At 36.3% G+C, this 15,113-nt stretch overlaps 1 protein-coding gene across 2 annotated transcripts in view; it reads right to left on the bottom strand.

The window, feature by feature from the left end:
• Zbtb10 (zinc finger and BTB domain containing 10) overlaps positions 1 to 15,113 on the bottom strand; it is a 52,512-nt gene that overhangs the window by 27,104 nt on the left and 10,295 nt on the right. For both annotated transcript variants that reach the window (XR_006147605.1, XM_042680691.1), the window contains exon 2: positions 9,030 to 9,921. Coding sequence is in view for 1 of the 2 variants with exons in the window: in XM_042680691.1 (XP_042536625.1) it covers positions 9,030 to 9,921 (892 nt within the window). In the remaining variant the exon portion in view is untranslated. The remainder of the gene's footprint in view (positions 1 to 9,029; positions 9,922 to 15,113) is intronic.

Genomic DNA, 15,113 nt, shown 5'->3' with positions numbered 1-15,113 from the left:
TACCTTATTTAGGGTCTGAGTTCTATATGTGTATTTGACTGTCTATTTGACAGATATAAAAATATTTATATATTTAATCTTTCCCTGCCAAAACAAAAATAGAAGAAAGTTTGTGAGAATCTTCTCTCCAATTAACCACCATAAGCCAGAAGTGAAGCTATGGCTTAAATGACAGAGCATTAGGCTTGAGCAAAAAAAAAAAAAAAAAAAATCAGGGACAATGCCCAGGCTCAGAGTTCAAGCTCCAGGGCTCTCCCCCACCCCCACCAAAAAAAGGAAGAAGGAAAAGAAAGGAACAACAAGTATCTAACTCCCAATCTAATAAAAAAATAATTAACATTATGACTAGTAGCTCATCTTTTATAACACATTCCATACCAAAAGGATTGGTTTATCAACATGTAGAATCCCTTAAGAGAAAGAAAATAGAATCCAGTTTTACAAATCTCTTTATAAAACCTTTGGGGTAAAATAGTGAATGTAGAATTTTTCACATTTTTAAAAAGTAATAACACCACCACCCCAGTGTGGTCTAAATTCATACCCTATAATTGAAACATTAAAAATGGACATAGCAGTATAATCCAACTTGTTATTCTGACACTAGGGAGCCTGAGTTAGGATTCAAAGTTGAAGGATAAACTAGTCTACAAATACGACTCTACTTCCACTGTCCCCATCATCATCATTATCATAACTATGGTAAAATATGAACATCCATATTTAAAGAAGGAAATTTTAAGAAATATAAAGCAATTGGTCTTGTTGCTTAAATGAGTTTAAAAAATAGCTTTTAGAACTTTTATGATTCAAGAATTCTTCACCTTCCTCCTAAGATGACAACTGAACTCAGGGCCTTGTACTTGCCATGTAAGTAGCCTTTCACTGAGCTAAACTAATCCCCTACCTCTTATTCAGTAATTTAGAGTTACAAGATTGTTTTTTGTTACTCCTTTACACTTGAGGCAGAACCTAAAACTAAATTTCCAATTTCATGGTTGCTGAAAATACTTTAAATTGAAGCCAGGCACCAATGGCTCACGCCTCTGAGGATCACAGTTCAAAGCCAGCCTGGGCAGCAAAGTCCTGAGACTCTTATCTCCAATAAACCAACAGAAAACTGGAAGTGGCGCTGTGACTCAAGTAGGGTGCGAGCCTGAGCTGAAGCACTGAGGGACAGTGCCCAGGCCCAGAGTTCAAACCCCATGACCGTCCAAAAAAAAAAATTCTTTTTTAAATAGTTCATGCCCTAATTATACAGAAAGGGCAATATAGTATAAAATATAATCCCCTAAAGTCTGATCTCCAAAATCACTGAGTATCAATTATTACCCAATAAATATATAGGGGAAAATGCTGGCTACTATTTTATTCTAACTAAACCATCTGCTGTAATTAGAATAATTCACTACATCAAATATCTCATTAAGATTACTTACAACTATGTAGTTGAACAGTCTTTCTCAAATTTGCTTTCTAAATACTACTTACAATTCTTAAACCAAACCATTATTTTAGGACTTTTTAACCAAAAATTATACAAATAAAAAGTTTAAGGCTGGGCTGGGAAGGTGGCTCAGTGGTAGAGTGCTTAGCATGCATGAGGCCCTGGGTTCAATTCCTCAGCACCACATAAGCAGAAAAGGCAGAAAGTGGCACTGTGGCTCAAGTGGTAGAGCGCTAGCCTTGAGCTGAAGAGCTGAGGGACAGTGCCCAGGCCCAGATTCAGGCCCCATGACCAGGGAAAAAAATGTTCAAGAGGAAGTGTACTTATAACCTCACTCATGTAACTGTAACCCTCTGTATAGTAGATTTACAATAACAATAAAAAAAAAAAAGCAAAAAAAAAATATTTCAAACTTTAATTCTAAGTACTAATGAAAATTAATAATTCCATGAAATTATTTTTCCTAGCAGAAATCTAGGTGAGAGAAATGCTAGATATTCTGAACTTTACCTTTTGAGTAAATAGCCTAACTACCTTAAAAGCTTGTTTGGTAGTAAGAAAAAAAATTTACATGAAATTCTATTAACTTTTGTCAAAGATGAAAATCAATCACTATGTATAAAAATCTATGGCTACATTTACTAGCAAACACTGACAGAAACTAGCTTTACAGTATTTGGTATCAATTATAAACCTCTACTGGAGAAGTTTTGTTGTTTTTTGTTTGTCAGTCATGGGGCTTGAACTCAGGGCCTCGGTACTATCCCTGAGATCTTGCTCAAGGCTGGCACTTGACTGCTTTGAGCCACAGCACCACATCCTTGAAGTTGTTTTAAGAAGGGAAAAATGTAAGAGACAATGTAAGAGGGCAAGAGTTTGATCTGGATATATTGTATACACCTGTGAACATGTCACAATGCAACTCCTTTGTACAACTATGCTCAAAAAAAAACAGAACAAAACAAAACAAACAAACAAACAAAAAAAAAAAAAACAAGGCCGGGTGCCAGTAGCTCATACCTGTAATCCTAGCCATTCAGCAGGCTAAGATATGAGGACTACAGTTCCAAACCAGACCAAGCTGTAAAGTCCATGAGACTCTTATCTCCAATTAATGACAGAATAAGCCAGAAGTGAAGCTATGGTTCACATGGTAGAGCCCTAACCTTGGGCTCAAGTGGTAGAGCACTAACCTTGAACAAAAGAAGGCCAGGCCCAGGAGTTCAAGGCCCAGGACTGGGACAAAAACAAAACAACAACAAAACCCCCTAGGAACCCCTTATTTGAAGTTTAACTCCTGTGTAATAGAAATGATTTCAGTGAATCTCAGTAGTGGGTCAAGAAACAGATAATACTATCAGAACAAAACTCCTAGAAGCTTTATGGGGCATCCAAATTCCATTTTCATTAGAACTATGATGGTTTACTAACTATATAGACACAGAAGTTATACTTGAGGAAGGTATATTTCCAGCAAAGTATACATGAATCCAAAAGGGTAACACTATTTGCAACTGAATAATTCTTACAACTTTGCAAATACTTGAAACAAATCTTTAAATTCATTAAAAATTCAGTTATTTTCTCCCAATATTTTCTTAATGGAAAAACTAAGCATAACCAATTATGTAAGAGTTCATTAATGAATTTTAAAGTTAAAAGAGACAATTTTTCTTGCTTACAGGTGGGGCTCTACTATGCTTCCAGTTCTAAAACACTTAAAAAAAAAAAAAAAAAGATGGGAGACAGAGACTGCATAGCAACATTTATCTCAAAAGACAAGGAGCCTGATGTCAATAGCTAAAAATCTATACTAGCTCCGCAGGAGGCTGAGATCTGAGTATCACAGAGTGAAGCTATGATGATCAGCAAGTCCCTTACCTTAATGATATCTCAAAAAAAGCCAAAGAAACTACCAATTAACCACCAAAAGTGGAGCTGTGGTTTAAGTGATGAGTGCCAGCATTTACTGAGAAGGTTAAGGACAGCACCCAGGCCCTGAGTTCAAGCCCAACCCCCAAACAAAAAACAACCCCAACCTTCTAAATATTTGTTTGGGGATAGCAATCAGTGGCAGGAGGGAGGGGGTAGGAGAGAATAAATATGGTTTAAGTACTTGTATATATATTCTCATGTGGAAAAAAAAACAATGAAACCTGTTGAAATTGTTCTAGGAATGGGAGAAGGGAAAGTGATGGGAGATTGATTGGAATATACTGTAAACATGTGCAAATGTAACAATGAACTCTCCAAGCCTTGTACAAGTCAAGTTGTACCAATAAAAAAATCTTAAAGCTAGGCGCTGGTGACTCATCCCTGTAATCCCAGCTACTTAGGAGGCTGAGAACTGAGGATCATGGTTCAAAGCCAGCCCTAGCAGCAAAGTCTATGAGACTCATCTCCAATTAACCACCAGAAAACCGGTGGTTCTGTGGCTCAAGTGGTAGTCTTCTCCTTGGGATGAAGAGCTCAGGGACAGTGCCCAGGTCCAGAGCTGAGCCTTCCGACTAACAGCACCACCACCACCAACAAAAAAATCTTAAAAATTGGTAATATTCTTTTAAAATGTTTAAGTGGAAGAATGAGGATACTATGGAGAAATCAATTTTGGTTTAAGATAAAATGACTTCCTAATCACAGTCATTCTATCTAACAAACAGACTGCTTAAGCAAATATCTTTGTAAGTAGTTAAAATCAAACTAAAGCTCTATAAGACCATCTATCTAGCATTTGGCAGAAAGTACTTAGCACTGGAAAAACTGATAATGACCTCAACAGTCTTTCCAAACTTTAATAAGGGAGATTAGAACACTACAGTAGGTCTTTGATAGTTTTCTTAAAAATCCTATGAAGTAATCACCACATTTTTTTTTCTTTTTGTCTTGTTTGTCTTTGGGATGGTAAGGGGGACAAAGTAGTAAACAAATGAAGCAGTGGTAGTCACTAGAAATTATGTTGAAAATGAACTATACAACTTGTGAGTAGGGATGGGAGAGAAAAACTGATGTGAAAAAAGGTATGACACTGCCCAAAAGGAAATGTACTCATTACCAGACTTAAATGGTAACTCATCTGCATATTGCCTTTATAATAACAAAAACAACTGAAATAAAGGTAAGAAAACGGAGGATAGGAGTCTCAATTTGACAAAAGGTCACATAGTGGTTAAGTAGTGAAGCTGATTTTCAATCCATTATGTCAGTTTAGGCTCTTCACTGTTATTAGTGAATCTCAAACCTTGACTCACAGTAGAATCACTTGCAGCATTTAAAACAAAAAAACCACATCCAGCCCACATAAAATAACAATTAAATTGGAATCCCTATCTAAGTGATCACACTTGTATTATGGTTTATAATGCTTATAAATGATTTTAACCTGTAGCTAAACCATGAACCACTGTTCTATTCCAAAGACTGGTACAAGTTTCATTGGAAACACCCAGTATGGAAACACCACGATATATAGACATATGTCTACATATGCCTATGATTGCTTTCATGTTCTAAACCGCAAGGTTGATCGTAGTTTATCTTTAGTCCAAGCCAAATATTTAGATTTTAGCTCTTTAAAATAAAAACTTTGTCAGCCTCCAAACCCCATGTAATAGTATTTCCTAATCATAATGCTTTCATAGGATATTCTTCTTTCTTTTTGAGAGTTTGTCTTATTTTTTGTCGTATTAAGAGTATGGAACTCAGGGCTTTTGGCTTGTGAGGTACTCTACTGTGTGAGCTACATTGACAGTGGTTTTGTTTGCTTTTTAAGTTTTATTACAGAGCCAGGCACTGGTAGCTGATGTCTGTAATCCTAGCTGATATTCAGTAGGTATCTACATGAGGATCACAGTTCAAAGCCAGGCCTGGGCAGGAAAGTCCAAGAGATTATCTCAGTTAAGAACCCAAAAAAGCCAGAAGTGGAGCCATAGCTGAAGTGGTAGAGTGCTAGCCTTGAGCAAAAAGCTTGGACAACATCCATGTTCTGAGTTCAAGCACCAGGACCAGCAGAAAAAAAAAAAAATTATACCCCAGACATGAAATAATGGGAGGTCAGAATTATCTGTACTCTTAAAATCACAGGAAATGCATACATCTCCTTTTTCTGCTATTGGAGTTATATTTCAAATTATTCTGGGATTCATTTGGGGCAAAGTATAGGAAACTATTGGAAGCCAATTTTAATTATGAAGCTATTTCTCAGAGGCTAGTAGCTGCTAATTAGCAATAAGACTGCTCAGAATTCACAATGCTGATTAGTCAGCTGCATAGTCTGAATATTCTGTTACTGGAAGAAAACCATAGAAAGTGAAAAACAATCCCAAGAATCTTCCTTTCTTGTTTTCAGGATCCAGTAACTCCTCATAGGCTTTGATAAAAATGTAAATCCTTAAGCTGGGCACCTGTGATTCATGCCTGTAATCCTAGCTACTTAGGAGGCTGAGATATGAGGATCACAGTTTGAAGCTAGCCCAGGCAGGAAAGTCCATGAGAGTCTTATCTCCAATTAACCACCAGAAAACATGAAGTGATGCTGTGGCTCCAAATGGTAGAGCACTAGCCTTGAGCAAAAGAGCTCAGGCCCCGAGTTCAAACCCCAGGACAGACAAAAACTTAAAAAAAATATGTCCTTGCATTGGCGGCTCATACCTGTAATCCTAGCTACTCAGAAGGCTGAGATCTGAGGATCGTGGTTCAAAGCCAGTCCAGGCAGGAAAACTCTGAGACTCTTATCTCCAATTAACCACCAGAAAACTGAAAGTGGTGCTGTGGCTCAAGTGGTAGAGCACTCACCTTGAGCTGAAGAGTGCAGGGGCAGTGTCCAGGCCCAGAGTTTATGCCCCACAACGGACAAGAAAAAAAAAATGTGTGTGTGTATCCTTGCTTATTGGCAATGTTTGTGTGTGCCTACAATAGTGCTTTTACCTCCACAACTTGTATAGGTGTGGTCTTTGCCATTCAAGGTGCCCCTTCTTGTACTATGAGGAGTACCTAAAAATACTGGTCTGACTGGTTAGTTGCCCTACCTTACGTATCTCCTCTTTAGGTAAGATAATGTCTATTTTCTGCCATTGAATTATATTGATTTAGAGAAACAAAAAAACTGTGAAAAGATTTGACAGAATGTACTTTATCATTGATGGAACCAAACTTATGAGTCAAGCAAGTATAGGTGTCAAAGTGCTATTCATGGTATAAGAATAAGCTTGTAAAAGATGTAAGGGACAAACTAAAGACACTAATCACTAAGCAATTTTCATAGGCCTGGTCCATTGATACAATGACATTAAGACATTTGGTAACAATTACTACTAAGTGTTGCTGTTTTTGAAACTTTACATTATAGCTCTATATTAATGATTTTCAAGTCACTCCAATATTATATGGTATTAAAGAACATACCTTTGATTAATTTTGTCATTACCCACAATAGCTGCTTATTTTCTAAAAGAAATTTGTATGTATGCAAATGTCCATATGTATTTTAAAATACAACAGAATTTCTACCATATTTGGAATACCAAAAGCTAATGTAGCTCTCATTTTTTGAGAACTCTACATTATTAATAACCAAAAAAAATTGCCAGCTAAGGAGTTTATCTATCTATCCTATATATTTTATTTAGGGTAGATAAGGGATTTTATTGCTAAAAATTTAAGAACAAAGGAAAAGAGCAGGGAATAGTACTAACTATCCATACATGCTAATTTTCACAGAAGTAAAATTTCTATCAGTGAAAAGTAGCCCAAATCCAAAAACCAGTTAATGGAAATTACTATGGTATTTCGTCCTCTGGAAACAGAAAACAACATAGTTCTTTTCAATAAAAAGTACTGTATCCTCAGATAATCAATATCATATAAATAAGACACTGAGTAGTCACAGTACTTTGAGGCAAAGCAGGCATTAAATCATATGTCAGTTTTGAACAAACCCTGAAACCTCAAACCCACAGTGCTTTAGGCGTAGCTAGCTAAACTCAAGGTAAAGAAAATTTTCAATTCTTTCTACTCTAACAGTAGTTCTCTACCCCACTTTGAAAAACTTCCCTATGAACGAGATACACTAAGATTCTTGCATATATTCCTTTAGGAATACAGTAAAGGGAAAGATCTCAGATACCTCTAAAGTAATGCAAAGGAGAATGAATGAAAATTAGATGGTGCCAGTGAATAAACTTAAAATATCAGTTTCTTTAAGACCTTTGTAAAGCACACAACAGAAGTCCTAAATAATTTTTAATTATTTTAATTTTTTAATCTCAAAATTAGCCAAATTCTATAAAACACTTAAATGTTTGGATAAAGGATGTTTAAAAAAACCTCAGAAATGTTCCAATATGATAAAGTACGGATTTTATATTACAGCTAAAAATTATCTTTCCTGCCACTTGTAAAATTATGAGCCAGAGGCTAAAACAAGCAAAATCAAACAACTACACATGCAACTAGACTATTTCCTTAACAAGAAATGCTCTATTTCAGATGGTTCAATTTGAAAATTTTCCAGCTTACGGTTGTGAATAAGGTATACATGTACAACAACTTTTCAACTGTCAGAATAGTACTTAATAAATTTCCTGTTACTCATCACTTAGTGTGAGACAATCTTGCTCAACTGCAGTTCTTTTTTAGCCTGAGCACATTAAAGTTAGGCTAAGTGTATTAAGTACATTTTTTACATATTGATAGTTTGATCTTACATATGACAGGCTTATGGAGGCATAAGCTCACCACTGGATGTGGAGAAGTATCTGTATATGCAATACCTGGTTATTATTACAAGTTTTTTTAAAAAAACTCACTAAAGCCAAAATATACCAAATATATTTTTGTGATTTCTCCCCTTTATTCTTCTTTTAATTGTTGCACTGCCTATTACTACTATTTCAGCAATGGTACTCACAGGATACTATGCTGAAAATAAACAACTTGTGGGTAAAGACTGGAGGGAAAAACTGGCAGACAGAGAAGAGGTTACACTGCCCAAAAAGAAATGTATGCTTAGCGGGCGCTGGTGGCTCACACCTGTAATCCTAGCTACTCAGGAGGCTGAGATCTGAGGACTGCGGTTCAAAGCCAGCCGGGGCAGGTAAGACCGTGAGACTCCTATTTCCAATAAACCACTAGAAAACTGGAAGTGGTAGAGTACTCTCCTTGAGCTGAAGAGCTGAGGGACAGCACCCAGGCCCAGAGTTCAAGCCCCACAACCGACAACAACAAAAAGAAAGAAAAGAAAAAAAAGAAAGAAAAGAAAGGAAGGAAGGAAGGAAGGAAGGAAGGAAGGAAGGAAGGAAGGAAGGAAGGAAGGAAGGAAGGAAGGAAGGAAGGAATGAAGGAAGGAAGGAAGGAAGGAGAGAGAGAAAGAGGGAGGGAGGGAGGGAGAGAGGGAAAGAAAGGAAAGAAAGGAAGAAAGAAAGGAAAGAGAAATGTATCCTTTACCTGACTTATGTAACTAACCCCTCTGTATATCACCTTTATAATAACAATTTTAAATATTAAAAGCCTACTATTTCAAGATTTATCTAACTAGACTTAGAACGAAAATAGAGATAGCACTGTATATATATATATATATATTTACCTGGTTCTTCCTTGATGATTAGGGTCTTATTTTCTTCTGGATAGGCAACAGGTGGCTGCATCACTGAGCAATCTTCCAAATTTGTTTCATTATTAGGTGGTATATTATAAATAAATCTCTTTGTAGTCTGGTTTTTCCTCCTTGTTTTGCCAGTCTCTTGAATTCCCTGGGAGCCCATATTATTCCAAATAAACACTTTTGTTTGGCCTTGAGATTCATTTTCAGCCAATTCAGGAGAACCATCCTGGACCCAATTACTGTCATTCATTTGGTAGTTTTCTATTTGGCCCTCGTCGACATTACAACCATCATTTTCAATTTTTATATTACTTGCCAAATTGGTAAGATTCCGTGTTGCCCAAAAGCTGGCAATTTTTTGATCCCGTGATGAAGACAGACCATCTCTATTAACTGGTTTTCTATTATTATAGTCCACAACTACAGACTCTGGAGCTTCTGATTTAATGCTTATATTTAAGGCATCTTTAATGAAATTTCGGCAAGTTTGAACAACTTCACTCATTTGAAGGTAGCTGGCCACTGTCATCACTTCAATGGCATTTTGGCTTGTGAGCACCAGATTACCAGAATACAAGAAGTCCAAGATGACTGAAAAACCTTGAACTGCAGCAATATCTAAATGGGTAGTATTGTTTTGGTTAGGGCTTTCTTTGTTTGAAACGCAATATAAAGTCTTAAAGAAACGGCTGCCTGCAACCAGGATGTTCTTATGAGCTTTAAAGATTTTCCCGCTCACCACAATGCTGACATCACAAAGAATATCTTTCTTTCTCTGTTCATCTAGTTGTCGAAGAAGTTGATAGCAATAAGAGTTTTCATTTGGCCTACTATTAAAGTCACAGTACCCCTCCTCTGATGGTATTTCTGACTCCTGTAATTGGATGGAAAACATTATTAAATTTTATTTACATTTAAACCCCCCATCAAAGGAAAACAAATATCAACATGCATTTTATTAAAGTAATTCTGAGCATAGTTACTATGCATTTAGAATTAAGATGTTCATAATACCAAATATCCAAAGAAATTGAGTAAAATGTGTGGCACAGTCACTACACAATTATAAGGAAAATGAAACACATCTGACTGAGGATCAGCAGTATTTCATTGGTAATTCTTTTCAAATATAAACTGAGGACAGTTGAATTAAGATATTTTAAAATGAAAATAAAAGGCTATTCTTTTGTTTGGAAAAAGAAACTTTCATTTATAGGAATCAAGTTAGTCTGCTTTATCTCTGACAGGAAAGCAGTGGTCTCTTCTCATTGAGTTTAAAAATCTAATTGGTAGATACATACAGTGGACAAATCACCATTATCTAAGACTACTAAAGAGGTAAAAAACAGTTTAGGTCAGTTAAGTTAATTAAACCTAACTAATTATAAAATTTAGATTGTTATGAGGAAATGTTTCTAGTACAAGAATGAATGCCTAGTTCTATAATTTCCTAATCAACTTTCAAAATGCTTCATATCTCTTTAGGGTCATGAATACTATGAACTCCAAGGTAAGTTAAAATTCCTAAATTTCAAAGTCTTTCACGTTGATACAATTTATTTCTTACTAATCATACCTAGTACTCATTGCAGATCTATTTAGTATTACTTTCATATATAAAATCCTATATAACATTTTTTGATAAAGAATTAGAAAACGATCTAATGCCAGTTTTTGTCAGTACCAGTTATTAGCTGTGTGTCCTTGGTCAAGTCACTATCCTTATGGCTTTTTCTTAAATGATAAAGCAGTAGTACACAAATTAGAACTAATAGCTTTATAACCTTAATTAGTGACTAGGTGAGGTGGGTTAGTTCCCTGCGGGTAGAACTCTATATTCCCATTATCCTAATGAGAGGTTGGCACAACAATCAATAACTTGGCTACATGTCTGAAGTAATTTTTTTTTCCACAGAGAAAAACTGCTGAGCTGGTTTTAGTAGCAAGGACAACTTTTAAGTATTAACTTTAAGTGCTACAAATTCTCATATTTTTGGCACACAATTTCTATAATAACGGAATGTATACATACTATATGAATCTGCAAGTTTATGAGAATAGACAAACACATGAAAATAAAAACTAGACTGTAAGGACTAATATACTAAGTGAGAAGAGAGGAATTATGGGGAGACAAGACTGAAATATAAATGTTAGATCCTTAAACATTCAGAAATGATTTTTACCAATCACAGAGGGAATGGCTAAATCATAAAAACTTTAGCTTTACTGCTGTGTCTTGGCCATGATAGGCCATAGAAAACAGTAATCCCATTTTAAAAAAATAAATCATAGTCCCTCTAGGAACTTTTGTGCTATTTCTACATTACAAATAGTCAACTTAAAGAAAGGAATCAAACTATTAAAATTTCAGGACATTTTAGTGTTTCATAAAACTATCGAATTTGAGGTGTATGATTACTATTGAAGGAAGCCATAAAGAATTTCCTTGGAGTTTCGGCGCTCATGTTATATACTCAAGAGACTGATATCTGAGGATCGTGGTTCAAAGCCAACTCAGGCAGGAAAATCCAGGAGACTGATCTCCAATGAACCACTAGAAAACCAGAAGTAGCTTTGTGGCTCAAAGTGGTAGAGCACTAGACTTTAGTAAAAAGAGCACAAGGACAGCGCCCAAGCCCCAAATTAAATCCTTACAACTAACATTTCCTTTCATTTTCAGTTTACCTTTGGCAGCCTCCCCAACCTAACTTCAAATGTATGCATGTCATTCTTCTATAGTAAGACCCCCTTTTCAATGTCTATGTCTATCAAAAATCAGAATGTTCCATGTTCTAAGTTAGCTTACTGCTTTAGCTCCTACCATTAACACATGAATAATCTTCAAAAACCAGTAACAATAGTGTCTTGGTGCCTGTGGTTCATCTTAACCACTCAAGAGGGCTGAGATCAGGAGTACTGACATCCAAAGCCAGCTCATGAAGAAAGTAAAAAGGTCAGGCTGGATGTATGGCTCAAGTGGTAAAGGTCCAGCAATGAGCAAAAAAGCCAAGCAAGAGCTTTAGGCCCTAAGTTAAAAAAAAACTGATCATGGTTAATGATAATCAAAACAAATCTATTCATTAGAAAACTTCCAAGATTTTTGCTTTTGGGGGATAAGAGCTGAAATACAAAAAAAAAGGGGAGGGGGAATTGGGGGGTAGTACTAGAAATCAAACCCAGGAAAACATGTATTTACCATGAGCTCTACCACTGAGCTACACCCACAGTCCCAACAAGTTATTTCACTATAGATCTTATAAACTAGTGTTGTGAAATTTCAAAAGTACTTAGCAAAGGGAAATGAAAATATTTAAGACTTGTCTAGATATGAAAAATTGAACCAAGACAATAATAAAAATGAAATAACTGCTTTCACAGCATAACTTTCTATAAAATTACAATTTACTTTGTTTTCCTTTTAGAGACTATTTAATTTGCCTATTCTCTCTACAGAAAATTGTGAACATGTAGTTCATGCCTAATATTACATCGTTATGCACACTATTTACCTGGCTAGCAAATTCAGTTGTGGTTTAATGTTCTATCTGGTAAACACTGCAGTACAAATATGAATACCTGGAAGAAGCAAACAATTTTAAACACTGAATAAAATAATCAATAAATCTATGAAGTGTTTGTGCTTACACTGGATTAGCACTTTCCAGTCAAGAACTGCTTAAAGTTTAAATGGTTCAAAACAGTTTAGAAGTAGTCAATTGTAGCAGCCATTCTAGGATATCTTTAGTGCCTTGCAATTTCTAGGCTAGTGCTACTGATTTCTTAAGTATCAGTGTCCTTTATCACACTGAATATCTTTTTTAAATTTGTGCTGGTATTTAGGCCTGAACTCAGAGCCTTAGCATTGTCCCTTACTTTTTACACTCAAGGTTGATGATTACTTGCACCACAGATCCACTCCTGGCTTTTTGGTAGTTACTTGGAAATAAAAGGTTAATGGGCTTTCCTGCCCCACGTGGCTCTGAACTGGGATCTTAAGATTTCAGCCTCCAGGTAGCTAGGATTATAGGCATGAGTCATGATCATACAGCTAAATGTCCTAATTTTTAAAAATTAAAATCATAAGCCTATTGACCATCCCGAGATGCCAATGTTTTGACACAGCTATTCAAATCAAACACTACTTTTTTTTCTTATTACTATAAGAATATTAATGTCTCTTGCTTTCACAAGCTAAATCCTCATTACTTTAAAGAAATATATTATTTGTAGCAGTTACTGAGTGTGCTTTTCCTTCATTATGAAGATTTTTCAGCCAGACGCTGTTGGCTCACACCTGTAATCCTAGCTACACAGGAGGCTGAGATCTGAGGATCATGGTTCAAAGCCAGCTTGGGCAGGAAAGTCCATGAGACTTATCAATTAACCACCAGAAAGCCAGAAGTAGTTCTAGGGCTCAAGGGGTACAGTGCTCGCCTTGAGCTGAAGAGCTCAGGGACAATGCATAGGCCCAGAGTTCAAGCCCCAGGACACAGACACACAGACACACACACACAGACACACACACACAGACACACAGACATACACAAAAGAGCTTCCAACTCAGAATATATGAACTCCCAAAGGAGGATAACCTCCCAAAAGATGATCAGTTGAAGATTTATATAAATTGTTGAATATGCACATACCAGTGAACAACCTGCCAAACTATTTTATGAACCAAATAAATCATGAAATTCTTGTTACTAGAAGCAAAGTTTTAAAGTAGATTCCTAAAATCTCCAGGTTAGTTCGGTTTCTCTTTTAGTTCTTTACTAATCTATATATCCACAAGTAATAACTTAGGTATCATTAAACAAAAAATAATTCTGATGAAAAGATTTAAATAGTTACACAACTAATCTTTTCAAATATAAACTTTTTGTATCCCTTTTGCAAACATGAACACACAATTTGGCTAAATGAAATTTTAAGGAATTCTGAAATTAAGTATGAAGTCTTGAGTCTTATTTGTAATGATACCTAGAAATAAAATTTAATTCAGATGGAATTAGAGTCAATTCTTCCAAAAATTGAGGAAATATAGTCTACTTAGATAAAATTCTTTAAAAAATTAGGTTTTAAGACTGAGTGCCAGTGGCTCACATGGGTAAGCCTAGCTACCCAGGAGACTGAGATCTGAAAAATGCAGTTCAAAGGGTTCAAAGTCAACTGGGGAGGAAAAGTCCCCAGGAAATTCTTATCTCCAATTAACCACTCAAAAACCAGAAGGGCTCTGTGGGTCAAAGTGGTAGAGTGCTAGCCTTCAGTGGAAAACCAGGCCCAAGCCCTGGGTTCAAGCCCTATGATACACAACAAAAATAAAATAGGTTTTAAAATAGCCGGGCACCAATGGCTCATGCCTGTAATCCTAGCTATTCAGGAGGCTGAGATTTGAGGATCGCGGTTCAAAGCCAGCCGGGGCAGGAGAGACCGTGAGACTCCTATCTCCAATAAACCACCAGAAAACCGGAAGTGGCGCTGTAGCTCAAGTGGTAGAGCGCTCACTTTGAGCTGAAGAGCTGAGGGACAGCGCCCAGGCCCAGAGTTCAAGCCCCACGACTGACCAAAAAAAAAAGAAGTAGAGCAAAAAAAAAAAAAAAGAAGAAGAAGAAGTAGTAAAGCACCTGCAGGCTGGGAAGGTGACTCAGTGGTAGAGTGCTTGCCTTATGCATGAGGCCCTGGGTTCTATTCCTCAGTACCACATAAACAGAAAAAGCCGGAAGCAGAAGTGGTAGAGGGCTTGCCTTGAGCTGAAGAGCTGAGGGACAGTGCCCAGGCCCAGAGTTCAAGCCCCAAGACCAAAAAAAAATAAAGTAGAGCACCTGCTTAGCAAGGGCAAACTCAGTATCCAAAAATATAAAAGGCTTGGAAAATGAATAGTCATGAATAGTCAGAATTTTTCAAGCCTTTTATATTCACGAATGGATAAATAACAAGGGTCTTAATTCATTTCATATGCATGGGTAAAGCACGAATACTATACCCAGTCTGTGCCAGGAACCAAAATGATTTAGATCCATACTTCATTATTGCTAGAAGAGAAACTTAAGGAACTTAAGAGTA

This window comes from Dipodomys spectabilis, unplaced genomic scaffold (genome assembly GCF_019054845.1).
Source record: "Dipodomys spectabilis isolate Male_0828 unplaced genomic scaffold, ASM1905484v1 ptg000063l, whole genome shotgun sequence".
Taxonomy (NCBI): Eukaryota; Metazoa; Chordata; class Mammalia; order Rodentia; family Heteromyidae; genus Dipodomys; species Dipodomys spectabilis.
The sequence above is the reverse complement of the archived record's forward strand: the minus strand, read 5'-3'. Positions and strand labels throughout refer to the sequence as shown.